A 20,362-nucleotide genomic window follows, 5' to 3' on the forward strand; every position below is an offset into this window, starting at 1 on the left:
GTGATTGGGGACTAATTGTTTCCATTGTGGTCCTATGTATTCAATTAATCAACCTAGCATACATAATTGACAATATATAATGTAATACTTTGTTGTAACTGCACAGCTTAATTGTATTGTTTTTAAGAAGGTAATTGGGGCTACTCTGCAACCTTTATTACCTAACTACAAGTATATGTAAGTATAATACATTTCTATTAAAAATATAAAATGTGTGTATTATATACACACACACATGTCCATCTCAATGAATTCGAATATTGTGTAAAAGTTCATTTTCTTCCGTAATATAATTCAAAAAGTGAAACGTTCATACATTCTCAATTCATTGTGCATAAAGTGAAGTATTTAAAACCTTTTTATTATACCGGTTTTTAACCGTTTGTGATGATTGTGCTTAACTGGCCTGACCTGAACCCCACAGAGAATCTAGGTTGTATTGTCAAGAGGAAGGTGTGAGACATAAGACTGAACAATACAAATTAATTTACGGCTGTTATCAAAGCAAACCTGGGCACCTCAACAGTGCCACAGGCTGCCCATTGATGAAATAATTTGTTCAAATTTCAAAAGTAGCCCAGACCAAGTATTGACTGCATGCATTAATACTTTTCAGTTGGTCCATTTCTCGTTTTTTTTTAGTGGTCTTTTAAAATATTCTAATTCATTGAGATAGGATCTTTTGATTTTCATGAGCTGTAGGCCTACGCCATAATCATCAAGATTAAAACAAAAGGTTTTAATTTAAATACTTCACTTTATGCAAAATTAATTGAGAATATATATTTTGAATTATATTACGGAAGAAAATGAACTTTTACACAATATTCTAATTCATTGAGACTGCTCTTGCTAAATGGAAGAAAAGCCTACGGCTACGCTCTAAAATGGTTTGTAGTATGATGTTGGCCTCTAGCGGCTGATGCATAGGCTACTGCCTGTCTACTGAACGCAGCCTGAATTGACAGGTCATGTAAGGACGTTGTGGCAGCCAGCCAGAATCACAAACCAGAAACCACCATGTTCATTCATGGCGCGATTTACACCGGATAATTAAAGCCTTCTCATTAGATCATGACATGAATGTACACCTGATGGAGAAACTAATGTAAATATAGTGAGCAATATCATTAAGTTTGGGCATTTTAGTCGCCGAGGAATGACGTCAGGGCGTATCACATTGAATGATGACGCCGTTTGATCATTAAAAAAATTCTGCCATTAAAAAATATCAGAAAATTAGGTCAACAAACCATCACGGTGTCTGCGGGGCCGCGATGTGACCGTGGTGGCTTTTTCACGGTTCGAATAACTTTACAAAGGCGAGGTCTTGGGGAAAATAACTGTTGCAAAAGGAGAGAGATATGTCTAATGTTTTCAGCATCTGCAGACAAGCGGTAGACTCGAGTCTCGTCGGTCCGACTGTCTGCCTCCCTGCGCGGATTTTGGGAGACCTGCAAGCCGAAAGCCCGAAACACTGCAGTCCAGGTCGGTTTGGGATTGAGCGATCTGCCCGTAGATCTGCCCAGAGTGACAGACCGTGATCTGCAGACAAAAGCTGTCGTTTCCACTGCGCAGACCCGCGACGCTGCTCATCGTCTCAGCCTGATAGCAACACTGTGCAGTACAGTAGTTACAGTAAGTTTACCAGTAGACATGATCAGTAATGACTGGCCCTGCTAACTGGCTAGTTTAGCCCACCTCACATGCAGGCTACATGCTAGAACAGCTAGCTGTCTTTCTTTGTATGTTCTATTATTATTATGCACAGTTGCCAGTTTGTAGGCTATGAACTATGAATTGGATCACATCTCAAATTTGATTTAATGCAGATCAATGGTCTCCTATACTGGCACAACAGTTGAGTTTACTGAATCCACTTCATATTTTAAGTAATTTTTAATCCCAATACTCATTTATAACACTATATTGTTAAGACTACCCCATTTATGAATTGTTTTAATGAAAAGTTAATTGCGAAGTGATTGCAGCAGTCTAATCCAATCTAAGACTGCAATGGCCCTATATATTTTTCAGTTGAATGTCAATGTGCAATAGCCCATGTCAAAGAACTTTGTGAAATAGTCAATTATCTTTTGGTGTGTATGAATATTAATTTCTAACAATTTAGGGTTTACAAACCTGGGTTTACAGTGTCATGTAAAATCCAAATGTATGCCCTAATATATCTTTCTGTTGAATGTCAATGTGCAATATAGCCCATGTCAAAGAACTTTGTGAAATAGTCAATTATTTCTGGTGTGTATGAATATTAATTTCTAACAATTTAGGGTTTACAAACCTGGGTTTACAGTGTCATGTAAAATCCAAATGTATGTACTGCATAGCGCAATTGTGCATATACATTACAGTGTTAATATTAATGCATGAGCAACATAAAAGAATAGTCTAAATATTAATGCATGAGCAAAATAAATTAATAGGCTACTTAATGTTTGTGTTTGAAAAGTAAATAGATTATGAGTGAAGCCAAGTTATTTGATCTGTGGGTCTGATGTTTCTCTGATCATCGATAATGCCTAATGGAGTTGGAGATTCATTAAACTCTCCCAACATGTTTTATTGCAACATGTTTTATGCAACATGTCAAGCACACTGGCACAGGGCACTTTACATCTTTTACATGCACTGCCACTGCCTGTCTGGGATCAGAGGCAGCCTGTGTGTGGAACACTGCAAAGGACAACGGCACTGGTCACATTACAGATTTTACATGCACAGATGTTTATAACATAGGAGTAAGAACCTTATACAGCACCTTCAAGACAAGCACCGTAAGCTACGGTCAAACTGACGTTTTGTCTTTTTAGCGCTGCCAGCCGATCTACATTTGACATTAACATTAACCACTTAACCCTAGCATCCCTAATCTGGAGGTAACTGTGGCACCTAGCCGTGGAGAACAAGCTGTAGCCAGGGGGGAGGTTTTGCCAACAGAGATTTGATGGTTTATATGATGAAGATTATTATTGAGGGGCGCTAGCCCCTCCTATGTCCAGCTTTGAGGGTTTGTGTAAACACAAGCATTGTCCTAACACAAACATTGAATGCCATTGACAATGAACGGCCAGTTTTCATTGTTTGTGCAAACACAAACATTGAAGACAAAAGTGAGGACGTAAATTGTGATTGGCCAGAATGAGATGATGTATGATGATAAGAGCGCCCATTCACACAGGTGTTATTTTTTAGTACTAGGCCTACTACTTGACCTACGGGCGCCAGTGCACCACGCAAGTGGCAAGTCGGGAATACATGCCTACCCGTTTGTGGAATACCCCTTTACCTGATGTCACATTTGCTTACATGGACTGACGGTTAATCGAACATACAGTACATACAGTATTAAACATCTTTACGTAACTTTTTCCTGACTTAATTTGTCTTCCTCTGTTTCTCTATCTACAAATACACCAATGAAGGACATGAGCATGTGAACCCAAACCCGCCCCAGACTCGTGAGCCTTGGCAGCAGTTCTGTTGTAGATTTCTACATCAAGTCAAACATTTATCCAAGTATCTGGAGTTTAGTAGGATGTCGAGCCGCCGCAAGTCAACCACGCCATGCATGGTACTGCCATCTGATGTGGTGGAGCAAGACGTGGAAGATGGTATGGAAGGAACAGGGGAGGATGAAAAGGAGGAAGAGGAGGAAAAGAGGAAGGAATTAGCAGAAGAGGTCTTGACTGCGGAGGAGATTAGTCAGGCGGTGGTTGTTGTCCCTACTCCACCAGACACAGGTGATAGTCAAGTCTCATTTTCATCTTAATACCTGCCTACAAATGAAAATCGCAATGCTAATCCATTTTATTACTGAATATTCTATCTGGATTATAGATTAGCTCTGTCTTCGGGGTATAGGGGACAGGGTGCAAGTACTGCAGATACAGTATATATAAATATAATTTTTAACCTTAGAACACTAAAGAGGTTTGTTTCCATTCCCACATCCCTATTTTTATCTACAGGCAGGTGTTCGGGTGAATTTCTCTATTACTCTATTTTTGTGATAGTGATTGAGAAAACCCACAATGGGCTTTTTATTTTATTTCTATTATTATTATTATTATTATTATTATTGGGTGGACCAAAGGAGAAGTTCCCAGCTCCATTATTTCTTTTTGGAATATTTTTTAAATTATACCCATATTTTTCACAGATTTTGCCCCCCTATGATAGGGCTCTATTTTGTGAAAAGTCATGATGAAATATTAAAGAAGAGTACCTCAAGTTGCCATGTATTGCTGTACTTCAATATATTTTGATGAGAAATATTTCTTTATGGAATATATTACATTGGGTAAAATATACCCGTGTTTGACAAATGTTACGTTTAGTGTTCGAGGGTTAAAATAAATTATATGAGTGAATCAGTTATAGGCCGTACAATATGTATTACCATGTGCAAGGACTGGATGAGAAATATCAAATATGCATACAATGAAATAAAAAAATCTTTGTTGTTTTAGATGAGCCCAGCCTACCAACTGCAGAGGACACAAGTGTCCTTCGTACCACATTGAAACATGGCACTGCCAACCTGCTGGAGGAGACGAGCAGTGACCAGTCAGCCCTGGAGCAGCACTGCAACGCACCAGAGGAGGGAGAGCAAGATGCTGCTGCTGGCGCTGCCATATCACTAAGCAAGACCCCCATCATGAGGATGAAGAGCAAGCCGGAACCCAAGAGGATAGCTGTGTCCATGAAGTCTGCAGACGAAGGGCTTGAGGGCTTCATAGGAGGCGGAGAAGGGGAGGAGGGAGGAGAGCAGGAGCCCATTGAAGCTCCCCTGGGGCCCATCGAAGCTCCCATGACCCCCATGGAGATGCTGCTCCAGGACTCCATGAAGTTAGGAGGAGCTGGTCTGCTGGTCAACCTGCCCCCCTCAGAGCAGCACAAGAAATCGTCTTTTTTTAATCCTACTATTCTACCAGCTGGTCTGGCACAGGTAGGACGTTTATACAAGACACACTCAATCATGCATGATGGGATGTCAGAGGGAAAAGAAATGTTGATCTATATGTTCACTCATCATATTAATTCATTCTCATCTCACTTAATCCAGAGCAATTTACAGTAAGCAAGAACAACACACCACATCAATAGACTCAGAGTTATCAGATGGTCATCACACCAATGTCAAGGTACCTTTCAAGGTGCAGAATACTGTCTCAATATGTCCTCCACTTCCTGGGGTTGCTACTAGGTCCAATCAAATGTACATTTAGCTTGTGTATCAGAGATAAAAATTTGGAATGTAGGCCTGTTTCTATGTATAACTAAGTGTGAACCTATACACAATATGTGTGCTTGTGCAGATTTTTAAGTGGTGCAACCACTTCCTTAAGTGACTATGTGTGTGGGTGGGTGCCTGCCTGCCTGGCTGGCTGGCTGGCTGGCTGGATGGCTGTGTATGAGCATGAAAACAGCAAGGTTGTTTTTCACCACCTGTGTGCAACCTAACACACACACAAACACACACGCACATATTAACTGTATATATGATGATTTTGGGTGTGCCAGTACAGTACAGTGACAGTACAGTACAGTACAGTAGAGGGACCGGCACATGGTAACCTTTTTGGACGCGGGTTGTCTGTATAGACATACACTGCCAGTATGTCTATTACTTAGTACAGTTTACTTAGCATGTGTTTTATATTTTCTAGTTTCATAATGGATGTCAGATCAGGCTGAAACCGTGCCCAAATGTGGTGATCTGATCACTGCGGCTTACTTAATATGACGTCATCGACACGCACCACTTTTGACTACGTTTATAAAATACAGAGGTCAATATACCCTCAGCAGACATTGTGAGGAGGGAGAGTCGAAATTCCTTATCTGAAGAATGGAATGCTCTTGCTTTTGAACATGTATTGTGGAGAGCTTATTATATTACTTTAAAATTAAATTGAATTTTCCTTGCTGGGCATCAACAGATAACTTAACAGGATGTTGGGAAGTGGAGGCTAATGACCTTAAAGACGAGCTGTGTTGAATTGAATTGTACTCTTGACTTCTATCTTGATCTGGCTGGTTAATCTTGAATGCCCCCCCCCACCCCCTTCCTTTTAATAAAATCCAGGTAGGGTAAAACGAAAAGTTTATTGTAAGACATGGTAACCGTTGCTATAGTATAGAGTGTCTCCTGCTCTTTAATAAATAGAACATTTTCAGGTGGATTGCCAAATTTAGCCAATCAGGAGAGTACAATTTGATAGTGTTCCAGTTTTGTCTGCTCCTTCCTTGTGTCCGGTTTCCATCCGACAGGGACGATATGTTTTAACATTTTATTTCCCATTATTATTTGCTTTTACATTCAGTTCCGTTGGTAAAGTTACCTAGTAATCTTGACCTCCTGCCTGACTCTCTTCTAGGTGCTGTCAGCTCTCCAGGCCCAGCAGAGTGCAGCTGCAGCAGCAGTGCAGCCACAGCTCCTCATACCCATCAGTAGTATACCATCATACAGCGCGGCTATGGACACAAACCCTCTGCTGGGAAACACCTACAAGAAGTTTCCATATCCTTCCATGGCTGAGATTTTCAGCTTGGCTGCACAGACCCAATTCACAGAGGAACAGATCAAGGTATATAATACAGTAGAATGAAACTGGGACCATATATACTGTATATGTCCAATTTGTCCATAATTGCATTACTTTAATGGGATTTAGAACACATGCTTTTTAAGGCACATAGCAAAAGTTACACTGCTACAGACTTCCACTGCACTTCCATTTTTCTATTGTTCTGTATTACCTTAAAAGACACTTTAAATCCACTTCATCTTCATCTGTGTTACAGGTGTGGTTCTCGGCTCAGCGGTTGAAGCACGGTGTCAGCTGGACACCAGAGGAGGTGGAAGAGGCCAGGAGGAAGCAGTTTAATGGCACTGTGCACACAGTGCCCCAGACCATCACTGTCATACCAGCTCACCACCTGTCGGCGGCTGCCAATGGCCTCCAGTCCATCCTCCAGACCTGCCAGATAGTGGGCCAGCATGGGTTGGTGTTCACACAGGTAGATGAAGCAAGAATATGTGGTCTGTATGCTACTATCAGAACTTGTTTGTTTACTCATTTTCATTGGTTTGGGGACCCACCAGAAATAGACTAACAACCTTTTCTTGGTACCTATCCTTAATTGTTTCTCCTAAATCTGTATCTATTAATCCTCATTTGTTTTCTGTGTAGTTGGGTCCAGGTGGCAACCTTCCAGTAACCAGCCCCATCACACTGACTGTGGCTGGGCTACCAAGCCAATCCCAGAGCTCCAAGGGAGCATACTGCCAGCCAAGCCTAGGGAACAGTGAGTTGAAACGGGCCACCACTGTCCAACCACCCTCCCTTTCTCCACAGGTATACAAATATATCATATTAAAGTCACCGATATTGCAATTATTTTATCATGGGTTGGCTTGTTACTGTGTTATTATTGTACAATAATATTTGGCTATCCAAGCAAAAACTGTATATACTTGTATTTCAGCTCCCATCTCCAACTATTTGACTTCAGTCCTAGTTTTGTTAGTTAAGCTATTCTGCTTGCAGTTTGTGAGGAGAAAAACAAAATCCTTCAAATTGTCCAACCTCGACACTCCATTTTACCCCTCCCAGGAAAACTCAGCCCTCAATGACACATTCAGCCTGCGACCTAAAAAGTCTAAAGAGCAACTGGCTGAGCTCAAAACTAGCTACCTGAAGAATCACTTCGCCAGTGATGCCGAGATTTCACGGATAATGAAGCTCACCAACCTGACCAAGGGAGAGATCAAGAAGTGGTTTAGCGACACCAGGTACAACCAGCGGAACTCTAAGAACAGCAACGTCATTGTCTTCCACGACGGACCAGGTCGAGTTGGCGGCAGCAACGCCACCATTGTCATCGACTCGAGCGACGAGACCCCGGTGTCTCCCGCTCCCCCCCGCACACCCCCTGTGAAGGAGAAGGAGACACGGCCCAAAACATGGAACCCTTTCCCTGACTTCACCCTGCAGAAGTTCAAGGAGAAGACCCCGGAGCAGCTGGTGGTACTGGAGGAGAGCTTTGAGAAGGGCAACACTCCGTCAGATGAAGAGCTGACCCGTCTGAGGACAGAGACTAAACTTACAAGGAGGGAAATCGATGCTTGGTTCACAGAGAGACGGAAGGCACCACCGCCCACCGCCCCGTCGTCCTCCGAATCACCAGAGGGAGGACACATGGAGGTGGATGGCGGAAAGGGAAGTGAAGGAGGCCGAGCAGGAGGTGGTGTGACCTCCCCTTCGTCGTCGTCCTCCTCCTTGTCATCTCGAAAGGGGAGCCAGACACCTCCCGGCGGACGCGGAAAGCAGCGGCTTGTGGCCAGCAGTGGCGGCAAAGACATCAGAGATAAGAGTAAGAAGACTCCTGAGCAGCTCCACGCCCTGAAGAGTGCCTTTGTGAGGACACAGTGGCCCACAGCGGAGGAGTACGAGCAGCTGTCGGCAGAGAGCGGCCTCCCCAGGTCCTACATCGTCAACTGGTTCGGGGACTCGCGCTACTCCTGGAAGAACGGCAATCTCAAGTGGTTCTTCCAGTACCAGAGTGGCAGTGTAGAGGGATTAAATGGCGGAGGAGGAGCAGGAAGCAGCAAGACAGGAAGTCCGGGCAACAATCGAAAGAGACGCGCCAGGAACCGTGGCTGGGGACGCTCCCGAACCAGAAAGCAGCCAAAAAGGTCTGCCTCCTTCAGTACGGATGGCGACAGGCCCCCTAGGGTGATAAAATTCAAGAGTGGGCGGGACATCCTAAAAGAATACTACCTGAAGCACCGCTTCCTCAACGAGCAGGACCTGGACGAGCTTGTCGCCAAGAGCAACATGAGCTATGAGCAGGTGATGGAGTTGTGAATGGAATGAATTTAATACTCTTGATGTCCAACTAATACAACTAATCAATTTAACCGAATACAAAAAATAATCACTGATCAATAATTTAATAATAATAATAATAATAATAATAATAATAATAATAATAATACTCAACTACTATTTTGGACATGCTGTTATAGGCAATACGTTTATATAAAAATAAAAAATGTTTTAATTTTTACATGACACCTTTGTGTGACAATGTATAAATTATTGAATTAATAAAAAAAGTTATCAATAGAATAATTGCTAAGAAATGAATGGATAGTTGCAGCCCTATGTCCAACATGTAATCTCTCTCTGGATGCCAGGTTAGGGAGTGGTTCGCTGAAGTCCAGAGACGGTTGGACGTGGGGGCAGATCCCTTCCAAGAGCCGACGGTAGGGAAGAGTGATGGAGGAGAGGAAGGAGGCGAGGAGGAGGAAGAGGGGGCACAGGGCGAGGCAGCGATGGCCACTGAGGATCCGAGAGCCACACCAGTGGGAGAGGAGGATGAGGAGGAAGAGGAGGAAGAGGAGGAGGATGAGGAGGGTGAGGAGTCCGATGAAAGTGAGGTCTGGGAACCATCTCGTAGTGTTAGGAAGTCCCTGTCAGGTTCTGAAGATTAGTGGTGGTAGGAATCTGTGGTCTGAAAGATTACAGAATGTTACCAATGTTCAAAAAAAGTCAGTCATGTAAATATTGAGACAGTAGGCTGACGTTCATCTTTTATTTACTGTGTGCTATGAATGCTTTGTATTCGTCGTGTCATGATAATGGGCTCACATTGTCCTCCATGGTAAATCATGTTGAAAAGTACAACAGAAAAACCTGTCACTGTCCCAATATTGTACTATTGGACTGTAAAATGAGGCACAAAAGGTGATAGCAGAATCACTGTAAAGATATAAGTTATATTTACTTGCAAACCATTGATGGCACACCAAATAACAAAAGAGTAAGCTATTTGGATCACACTATTTTTCATCATCGGAGCCTTATTAATGAAAACATATGTCTGAGGGTGGATAGTTCCCTCCTATGAGAATAACCAAAGGCTTTCATTGGCTGGTAGCTGAATTAGTCAAACAGAAATAAATTGCACGTGGAGTGGCACCATGGATTTAATGGACAATGGAATCTTTTTATGGACACTCTAAACTAAAGGAAACCTGTAATTTTCACATGCACCCTGTCCCTTGTTAAATGTGGACATACTGCCTGCTAGTGAGGGCTACTAACAAGGCAAAACGATCCTCTGTGATGCTGATCTTTCTACAAGTGTAGTTCTGGGTAGAAGTATTTGTCATGTCCTAGTTTAGAAAAAGGCCTATATCAGTGTTGTTTGTAGCCCACATTTTGACTTTGAAGTCAGATTAACCGTTGTTGCAGGCAAACGGCATGCATAGACTGAAAGCATAATTATGTGGTATGTTTTGTGCTTATATAAAATCAGGAAGTGACAATTTCATGACGTCCCCACAGCAAACAACTACAGAAAACGGAAAATGCACAGTGCACACCTTGCCCACTCCTAGCCCCTTTCAACATCTATTTGTGGAGTGGTTTGACATTTTTTAAGTGTTGTTTTCAGTCACACACATTTAGTTACATGTGTGAAACTTTGGTTGTACACTACAATGGCTATACCTTAATCAATTCTGAGAATAATATCATCCTAGTCCTACCAAGAGCAGTTGGCTGAAATGACTATAATTGATAATGTTGATACTTTAACCATTATACAGCATATTTACATGAAATCAGTCATTCAACATTTTCATATTTATCAGAAATACAGGCCTAACAATGAGACAACTTATCTTGAGAACGAATGCCAAGAAAGAATGCACTCTTTAAAAGGATGTTCTTAAATAATGCAGAATATATCAACCTTCCGTTTCTTATAGCTTAATTATAAAAAAATTGGCTACTTTATATCTCTGCAAGAGAACAGTGATAATATAATATATATATAATATTAATTATAATTATTGTTTATTTTACATTCAGATATTCTGGATATTTATGCAAAATATCCTTAAGATGCACTGTATTAACATGTCATATCATGTGAAGTTTGGGAATACTCTGTGCTAATATTAACACAACTTTTTAAAGAGTGGATTCAGATGATGGAGACCAATGCGGTGCCAAAGTTAAACTAGTGAATGTGTTGTACTAATCTACACTTTGAGGGATGACAAAGTATACCACATACTGTAGGTAATTTTTATGAACTTTATAATGGCCACTGTGAGGCAGACCTGAGTCAAGTGATTATAGAAATACTCAAGAATGGTGTTTTCCTCAAAATGTCTCTGAAATGGCATTTGGCATTTGGCCTTTGTTGATCCACAATTCATCACTTTGGCATGAGTATTATTTGATTGATTGAGTGAGTGAATGGACCTCCACCACCACCACCATTTCACCAAATCAATCCATGCCTTTACCATATAGTTTCGTTTTCTTAACCACATGAACCCTAGCGTCTCGATTCGATTTGTATGTCATAATAGGCATATACATATATACGTTCACAATGCATCCTGTTGAGAGATTGTATATCTGCTATATTCAGCAAAGAGCTTTGGTGTAGAGGGAAGAAAGGAGGGGTCAAGTTACAAGTACAGACCTTTGGGGGACCCCAGTCAATGAAGGATGTAGGGTTTAAATGGTTGAAGTCTGTCAGGAATGGCTCAAAAAGGACGGGAATTGCAGTGTTTGGGGGATGGGCACAAGATGAATGAATACTACTGGAGCCACTCTGATAAAAGTGCTACCACTTCAACCAGTACGGCCCAAATGACTTAGGCCCAGGAGTTCTTGGATGATTTCAGACTGAGACCTGAACTACTTACTGATTGCAAAGTGAGTTTAGGGTGCATAGAGCATGCTTCTCTGAGACTCCAATTCAGGTTGTGATGTGTATCCACCTACCTGTTGCATACATATAATACTCATGCCATTTATAAAATCAACATGAAAATGGATAAGGCAAGGCAAAGGACAGTTTTGTGTGATGACTATCTAAGCATATCATCTACCTGTATGGGGTAGATGACATGACAAGCTACTGTACTGACATTACAGTCATACAGTATGGGGAGAGCACTTATAAAGGCCACAACAACTCCATTGAGCCTCTTACACACCTCTCTGTGGGATAAGAGACTTCAGATTGATCTCAAACCAAGGCTCTGTAGAACATAGAACTTGTGGTGACGTGGACCCAGATTTTGAGAAACAGCATTTGTAGCATTTCAACTTGTTTTTTGACTCAGTTCTGCAGTTGAAATAAAAGAGTGAAGCACCTAAATTAAAATAACAGTGCACTTTGTCCACTTGTGCATATAGTGGAATAAACTGATGAGGCACCTTAATCTCTTATTATACCATGAAATGGCTCTGAGAGACCAAACCCATTTTGTATGATTATGAACTAAACCAGTGTTTTGCCTTTTTTTAATCTCCTCAACTTGAGGAATCTTACCAGTTGCCCTGCTTTTATATTAATATATGCTGTATTGTTTAAGATATTTATAAAAGACCCCTCTAGTCTAGAGCAATCACCCTCCACTTTCTTTTCAATAACTTGCACAATGTAACTTTCAGTTTAAAATGTTGCTTGTTTTGAAACTGCTTGTGTTTTAGTTACAGGGCATTTTGTTATGTTTTGATACAGAGGTATTCTTTATGTAATGTTTAGGGAAATGGAATGATATGGTTTAATTTGTTATTCTAATTTATGTCCCAAGATGCTGCATGTTAATTAATTTGTTCTGTTCAGCTTTTAGATTTTCTAACTTGTAAAAGTACTGTCTTTCTCTGTCTATTTCTCTTCCACTCACTTTATTTCTCCCCTACTCCACTATTGTAATATTTATGCCAAGATTCTTGATTCTTTCTTCCAGAGACATTCTGTACAGTATAAGCAATGTTGTGTTCTCTCTGTCCTACCATAAGCACTGGGTACAGAGACAGAAAGACATAGTGCTACTGACTTTTGAATGGACTGATAAACAAACTCATGACCTGTACATGGAAATCACACCGTTTTGGGCAGCATCTGCTATATGGAAGGAAATGTCAAAATGATGCCTGAAGAAACAGCACAGCTTTCCCTGACCTTATTGTGGAAGGGATAATCACCAAATACTGTTCCATTCTCAAACTGTTCTCAATACACTTGAGATGCTGTACAGTTCAAAAGTTGTCTCATCTCATCTACAATTTTTCACAGACAGACAGACAGACAGAAATGAAGCTTTGAAAAGATAAACCTCTGTGCCTACATGGCTGTTTTGCTTGTTTGGGTAAAATTTCACCAAATGGACAAGAAGGGGAAGATCCTGAATGTTTTGGACATCATTCAATGTTAGGAAGTATCTTCATCGAAGGCATGTGTTGAAAATGTAATTAGGTTTTGATGCATGACCAAACTGCTTCTGCTAATGACAAAAGATGCCTAATCTCTGAAGTTGGCATCTGAAACTTCTGCGTCTTGAAAGAGATACCTGGAATATATTGTACTGTTATCATTTTTCATCTATGCACTTGTCACATTGTAGAGTAAATTCAATCCAATGACTGACCTTACCCTCAAGCTAACCAGCGAGTTGCAGCACAGTAACAATTGGTTTCAATGAGGAAGCTAAATAGCTGTTTTTGTAACTGAGAAACAGATGTTGAGAACACCACATTGTGACAACTGCGTGGTCATGAAAAACCTTAAGATAAAAGGCTATAAAAACACAATTCAAAATGTTATGGTATTCTTCTAGTCCAGTACTGCATGCAATAATGGAAATGATCAACTGCTCATTTTGTACATACTGCGTACGTATTTGGGCTGGTTTACTAGGCACAGGGGAGGCCTAGTCTTAGTGAAAAACAACACCACCTTTCTCTTTATAAGATTAATGTAATTTGGAGGTGGTGGTGGTGGGGACTAAAATGTACATTGTACAATATAATATGGATACATTTGTTAAAAAAAATAATAATACTCTGTAACCCATAGATGTGATCTTATAGACATTACACTGTAAAGATTCTCTTTCAGGAGGGTCATTTCATTCCAGGGATATTTTGATTTCACTTGATGCTCTGGCCACAAATTGCAACTATTTACGGTAGTTATAAGCTGCTGAAGGTTAAATTCATGTCTAGACCATTAGGCCGGTAATAAATGTTTTAATTCCATGTCCTATAGGTGCTATGTTAAAGACAGGCTTAATCTCTTCCCTAGTATCCAGCCCAATGTAGTTTACAATATTCACTCATGTATTACTAAACAGTCTGTTTTAAATGGTTTTATATGTTTCTATTTATGAAAATCATGTCACTGCAACCCCCTTGTCAAGATACCAATGGATTGCTGGTTCAGATGATAGATACAATAAATACAATAGAATAGTGTTTTTGAAATAGATTCAGTCAGATTTAGCATTTTAGATATCATTAGTCATTGTTGCCCAATGGGGCTTTTTGCTACTTTGGTTGCCTTCTGCCTGTGCAATGCAGCATGGCGTCAGAACATGTGAAAAGTTGAACTATGTATGTAGAGAGTGGGGTGAACTTTCACTCCTTTTTTGGTGTACGTTCCTGTATTTGGATACAGGAACACATGAACAAACGAGCAGTGCTTGATAAATACAGGTACATGTTAAATTACTGAAGAATCATGTCCTTTATTGAAAGGACTTTCAGTGTCTTCAAACCCTGTAACCCTTTAAATTGCATCTCCCTTATTTGCAGACTTATGATGCAGATAAACACTTAACACAGTGTAAATTATGGTTTATCAGGAAACTAGAAATATGTAAAGCAAGTTAGAGGGAGACTGAAATTACCGCAATCAGACTAATCAAAATATTATTTGTATCCAAAGACATGCAGAAAAAGCGTATTGGTTGTAAAGGAAACCATTGGTCTCAGTTTCATTTGAATTCCATTAGCTGTAATTATATAGTTAAACCTGTATCGCATAAATTGAAGCGTTCCTCTGTTCTGTATATTTTACTTGGTCTGCTGATGTCCTAGTGCTTGTGAGTTCTGATTCTATCTGACATCCATCATATATCCCAGTTATACTTGTGCAGTAGACCTATGCGTTAACATTGATGTGAACTGAGTAGTTATCTGCTGTCTTATCGTGCACACTTCATATCTGTAATTCTGTATCCTTTGCTATACTTCCGCTATTTCTCACTTGTTTTCTGTATCTAGGATGTCAATCCCTGTTTGTAGCTGTTGAATGTTACTGATAATAACGCAGTGTTTCAAACTTCTTAACTCTTTAATAAGGACTGGTTTCTCTGGCACATATCAAGCCTTATCAGTACTTGAATTTTGTTTATCCCCTAAGCAGTTATGGATTTGTGTTGGGAACTTCCACTCTACTACTTTTTTACATATGGGGTTTTGGATTCCCCTACCCATTGACATTTATTTGCTCAGTGCTTATAGGAGACCAGTCCTTATTAAGGTTTTATTCTTCTGTTTTCTATTTCTATTTTATTTTACAGACCTTTCACTAGCCTACAAACTTCAAAATGTTCTTCTCTGATTTTAATCTTAATTTAACACAGCTCAAATTTCATCTCCAGTTAGTGACAGTTAAAGTTGGTTCCCTGGATACTGCAAAACAATTCATTTATATTCTTCAGTATCTCAACCATATATAAAAGTTTACAGGTGTTGTAAGCTCCCTACTTTGTCTGGGTGAACCCATGACACGTATTGCTATGGATATTGGATACATAACCAAAACATCTTCATATTGAGCACAGACGCCCCATGGAATGATTACTGTTTAATATAGAAGCACAGCATTGCTTCAAATAGCAATGTCAGTGCTATACATTTATTCATATGATCACATCTGAGACAAAGCAGTTTTCAATGAGAATTCTCCAGATTCAATCTTGACCTCAGGTTTGCTGGGAAGTAAACAATTTTCTATTATACACACACACCATGTACCCTATCCAGTCTCTTAAATTGGCAGAAGGGTGCATGGTATGAAACGGACAAAAAAGTGAGAGCCTTACTAAGCAGAGGAGATATTTTGGTTGGTAACATACGTAGTCTGTGTCTTTGGAACTGACTTTCACACCTTTAAAAATATACCACCCAATGCCTGTATCCAAAATCTTATCAAAGATAAGAGAGTGACTACTGTAAATTCTAAAACAAGCCTGTAATCACTCAAAGGATTGCTTAAGAGTTCTTAACTTTATCTAGGCCCCTGTAATTTTTGTTTGCTTTAGATGTGGAACAGAGGCAAACAATTTGTGCAATGCTATTAATATAAATCCCAACTGATGTTGAGGCTGTGGCTTGATTTAGAAAAATACATATATATTTTATACTTGTTTGAGGACAAAATTCAATAAATTTTGAGGAAAATATGTTTTTGTGTTTATGAATGTTGCATGTTGTAATGTATTCAGTAGATGATATTCAGCTATAGCCCATGGTCCAAAATGATGACGTTCTCTCTACCGCAACATACTTAAAAGTATAGCAGTGTATGAGAATGGATGTTGCGGAGGATGAGAAACATTAGCATGTTTTGCTAACAACAGAGAAGCCTACATACTTACACTATAACCCATCGTTTAAAAAAAAATTCAAATCCTCAAAAATGATGAAAAACGGCGCGCTATAGTATGCCGTACGATATGGGCTATAGCCCATGGTCCAAAATGATGAGAAACGAGGATAACTTTTTTTTTCAAAATTTCAAAAAACATGGGCTATAACCCATCGTTTTTGTCATTTCGTCATTTTTTTCAAATCTTCAAAAATGATGAAAAACGGCGCGCTATAGTATGCCGCACGATATGGGCTATAGCCCACGGTCCAAAATGATGAGAAACGAGGATAACTTTTTTTTTCAAAATTTCAAAAAACATGGGCTATAACCAATCGTTTTTGTCAAATTGCGGAATTGCGGAAATTGCGGAAATTGTGGAAATGGTAATTGCGGAAATTGCGGATTTTATTTTTCATTTTTTTCATTTTTTTCAAATCCTCAAAAATGATGAAAAACGGCGCGCTATAGTATGCTGTACGACAGGGATACTCAAATAGATTTACCTGTGGGCCACATTACAAAAATGGCAAGGGGCCAGTAGATAAAGTTACGACATTAATGATACTTGATAACTTCTCTCTTTCAATTGCTTTATTTTCGCTAAATGTATCAAAGTACAATGTGCATGCACACAATATGTAAATAAATAAATGTGTTACATTTTCTTGCATAAACACAAAGAGCTGTTTCCATAACTGCACAAATTATTGCACATAACATGAGTAGTAGTTATAAATTAATAACATAATAACATAACATGAGTAGCTCTTTGCCTGCCTGCCTGTCTGTCTGTCTGTCCATGAGTAGTTATTTGTCTGTCTGTCAATGAGTAGCTGTCTTACTGTCTGCCTGTCTATGAGTAGCTGTCTGCCTGCCTGTCTATGAGTAGCTGTCTGTCTGCCTGCCTGCCTGTCTGTCCAATTGTCCATGAGTAGCTGTCTGTCTGCCTGTCTGAGTAGCTGTCTGCCTGCCTGCCTAATTGTCCATGAGTAGCTGAGTTGGCCGTTCCTCACACTGTTTGTGATAGAGCCACTACCATATTTAGTTTAGGTTTATTTTATGTTACAGGCTTGCATGCCATATTTGCCAAACTGTGGCATTCTTTACACAAATAAGATACACCAACACCAACTTCTTGGGAAATAAAGAACCCCAATATATGTCTGTGTCCTGTGCCCTATTTGCCAGGTTACATATAAGGCTATTATGGGCCATTAGATTGTTTTATTACTGGAAGTATATCAGTTACCTTATCCCTCTTCGCTATACCAACATTTCATTGCATATTCCATAGGATAATGTTAATTAAAATGACTCCTATATCTCTAGACTTTCCATCTACATCCCTCTCCATAACTATTAATAGACTACCACAGTGTGTGTGTGTGTGTGTGTGTGTGTGTGGTGCACACAGCTGTGATGATCAACAGTGGATGATCCAATCACTTATCATTCTGACCAACGGACCAATGACGGACGGACTAGTTGAACAGGTGACCGGATCCAGTGGGCGTGGCTTTGGATTTAAATAGGAGTGGCCATGTTGTTTCCCAGCATGCAGTTTGGTTTGGGAGCCACTGAGCTAGGCTGGTTCACTGACTGCATGCTTTCTGGGAGCCATGCTGTTTGTTACAAGGTATGTTTGAGAAAACACGGTTTTATCCTTGAACACTGTTGTATAAACATTAGAGGATTGAACACTGTTGTATAGACATTAGAGGATTTATAGGACTTTATTGTGACACTAAATGGACAATGTCAGAAACACTTGTGTTTGTTTGCCCCCCTCCATCAAACACAAATGTTTGGTCAAACCATGTGCCTCCCATTGGAAAGGCATTGAGGCGGCCATCAAACACAGGCAGAGCACAGAACATGTTTGTGTTAATGAGGCCTTGGGCCTCTATCTCTCAAAAAAAACCATTTGTCTTGTCTGTTTAATGGCCGCCCCAATGCATTTCCAATGGGAGGCACATGGTTTGACCAAACATTTGTGTTTGATAGCCGTGTTCTGAACCCCCTCTCCTCCATGAAACACAAATGTTTGGTCAAACCATGTGACTCTCATTGGAAAAGCATTGAGGTGGCCATCAAACACAGGCAGAGCACAGAACATACGTTTGTGTGAAACATTTGTCTCGTCTGTGTTTAATGGCCGCCTCAATGCTTTTCCAATGGAAGTCCCATGGTTTGACCAAACATTTGTTTGCTGGAGGGGAGGGGGACAGACACAGCCATCAAACAAATGTTTGCTCAAACCATGTGAAAAGCATTGAGGTGGCCATCAAACAGACACAAGAGGGGTGAAGGGGTGTTTTTAGGTATGATCGAGGCCTTAGAGAAGGAACAATCACAAATAAACAAACCGTGGTTCCCAACAGTGGTGGGAATTAAATCATTACCTTTAGTATAGTGTAGAAAATATACTCTATTTGGAAACGTTTAACTACTAGTTACTTTGTAGATTTGTATTATTACTAAACGTACTAGCCTACATTGCTCATTTACCACTACAGCCATATTTTGGCTGATCTACAAGCTCACAATGCATTTTGATGTGACACATTGTGAGCTTTTAGATCTGTTATTTTCAAAAGGCCTCAGTAGAGGATAAAGTGAAATATCCCTTTATTATATGAATTTTACAATGTATGAAATCTGGTTAAAGTGTAATGTTGTTGTTTTTTTTTATGTGTCTTACAGGTTAATCATGTGACCTTGGTGTCATGTGTGACCTTGGATGGGGTCATCAGGAGATGGCTGGTATTGCTAATGGAGTGTCTACTCGGTTGAGCTGAAACTTCTAACGGTGTCAACGAACGCTCTTCCTGAGATTACGAGGCGAACGGTGACGATCGGGACGTATTGTGCCATACAACCTTCGCGGCTCTATTAATACCGGCTATCTTCAACCGAGCGACGGAAGCCCCACCACGGTACGTACCGTGATTGCATGTGGCTGTAGTAGAAACTAGGGCTGTGTCACATTACATGTTATGTATGACAAGGAATGGTCAACATATGATTGTGATTAACACATGAATATAACATTTACATTTCTTTATGGCTTTTAGGTTTCATAAAAAAAAGTTACACGAGGCAGATATGACTAATTATATGCATTTTATTACTTTTATACCCCTTTTGCAACCAAATCTTATTTTAATTATTTTTGGGAGATAAACACTTTACTGAGGTTTTTAATGCGTCTTTAGTATTTCAAAGTGTCCATGATGTCATGGACACTTCCTACCCTGACTACAATTCCCATAATGCTTTGGTACACTGATCCTTGTGGATAGGGGGGAGGGCTGTCTTACTGAGACAACATGTAGTCCAGGAAGGAAGTGAGCCCAGTGTCCATGACATCATGGAGCCCATGGACACTTTTGAAATGCTACCGTACATATCTAAAAACAACCCACACATAAAAAACCCAGGAAAGGGTTTCTTGTCTCCCAAACATAATTAAAATAAGCTGGCACAGCCCTGTCAGTGACTGTTGTTAATACAGTAAAAAGACTGACTGTTATGACTTCCAAAATGTCATCCTGTAGGCCGACAACTAATGTTTCCTATTTTCCCTGTCATTTCAGAACTTGAAGCTGACAAGGCGACGTCTGTATTGAAGGTACAAACTCTATGCTGTTGCCGCTGCTGGGTGCTGTTAGCAGTGGAGGTTGGTAATTAACCTTTTGATTTCTGCTGCTTGTGTAAGTGGGCTACATGCTACCGTAGGCTACCCGTAGGTTGTCATTTGCACCGTGTATCGTTTCACATCATTTGTGTATAATGCCACTCTACATCACATGCCGCTATGTGATGTTTGTGTAGGCATGTGATTTATTTATCGTTTAACATA

At 40.2% G+C, this 20,362-nt stretch overlaps 1 protein-coding gene across 1 annotated transcript; it reads left to right on the forward strand.

Annotated features, from left to right (window-relative positions):
* Positions 1-1,075: 1,075 nt before the first annotated feature.
* On the forward strand, positions 1,076-16,312 carry zhx1 (zinc fingers and homeoboxes 1). Its single transcript, XM_080769175.1, has 8 exons — positions 1,076-1,638; positions 3,444-3,761; positions 4,491-4,969; positions 6,402-6,611; positions 6,829-7,044; positions 7,218-7,382; positions 7,641-8,879; positions 9,227-16,312. The coding sequence occupies exons 2-8, from the start codon at positions 3,557-3,559 to the stop codon at positions 9,521-9,523; spliced, it is 2,811 nt and encodes a 936-aa protein (XP_080625301.1). The 5' UTR covers positions 1,076-1,638; positions 3,444-3,556; the 3' UTR covers positions 9,524-16,312.
* The last annotated feature ends 4,050 nt before the right edge of the window (positions 16,313-20,362 follow it).

This window comes from Protomyctophum bolini, assembly GCF_963924005.1.
Source record: "Protomyctophum bolini genome assembly, chromosome: 7".
NCBI classification, from domain to species: domain Eukaryota; kingdom Metazoa; phylum Chordata; class Actinopteri; order Myctophiformes; family Myctophidae; genus Protomyctophum; species Protomyctophum bolini.

Coding starts and splice junctions, on each gene's coding strand:
- zhx1 (XM_080769175.1), top strand. CDS start 3,557: ATGTCGAGCCGCCGCAAGTCAACCACGCCATGCATGGTACTGCCATCT. Junction 6,612..6,828: donor TCACAGAGGAACAGATCAAG/GTATATAATACA, acceptor TCTGTGTTACAG/GTGTGGTTCTCGGCTCAGCG. Junction 8,880..9,226: donor GCAACATGAGCTATGAGCAG/GTGATGGAGTTG, acceptor TCTGGATGCCAG/GTTAGGGAGTGGTTCGCTGA.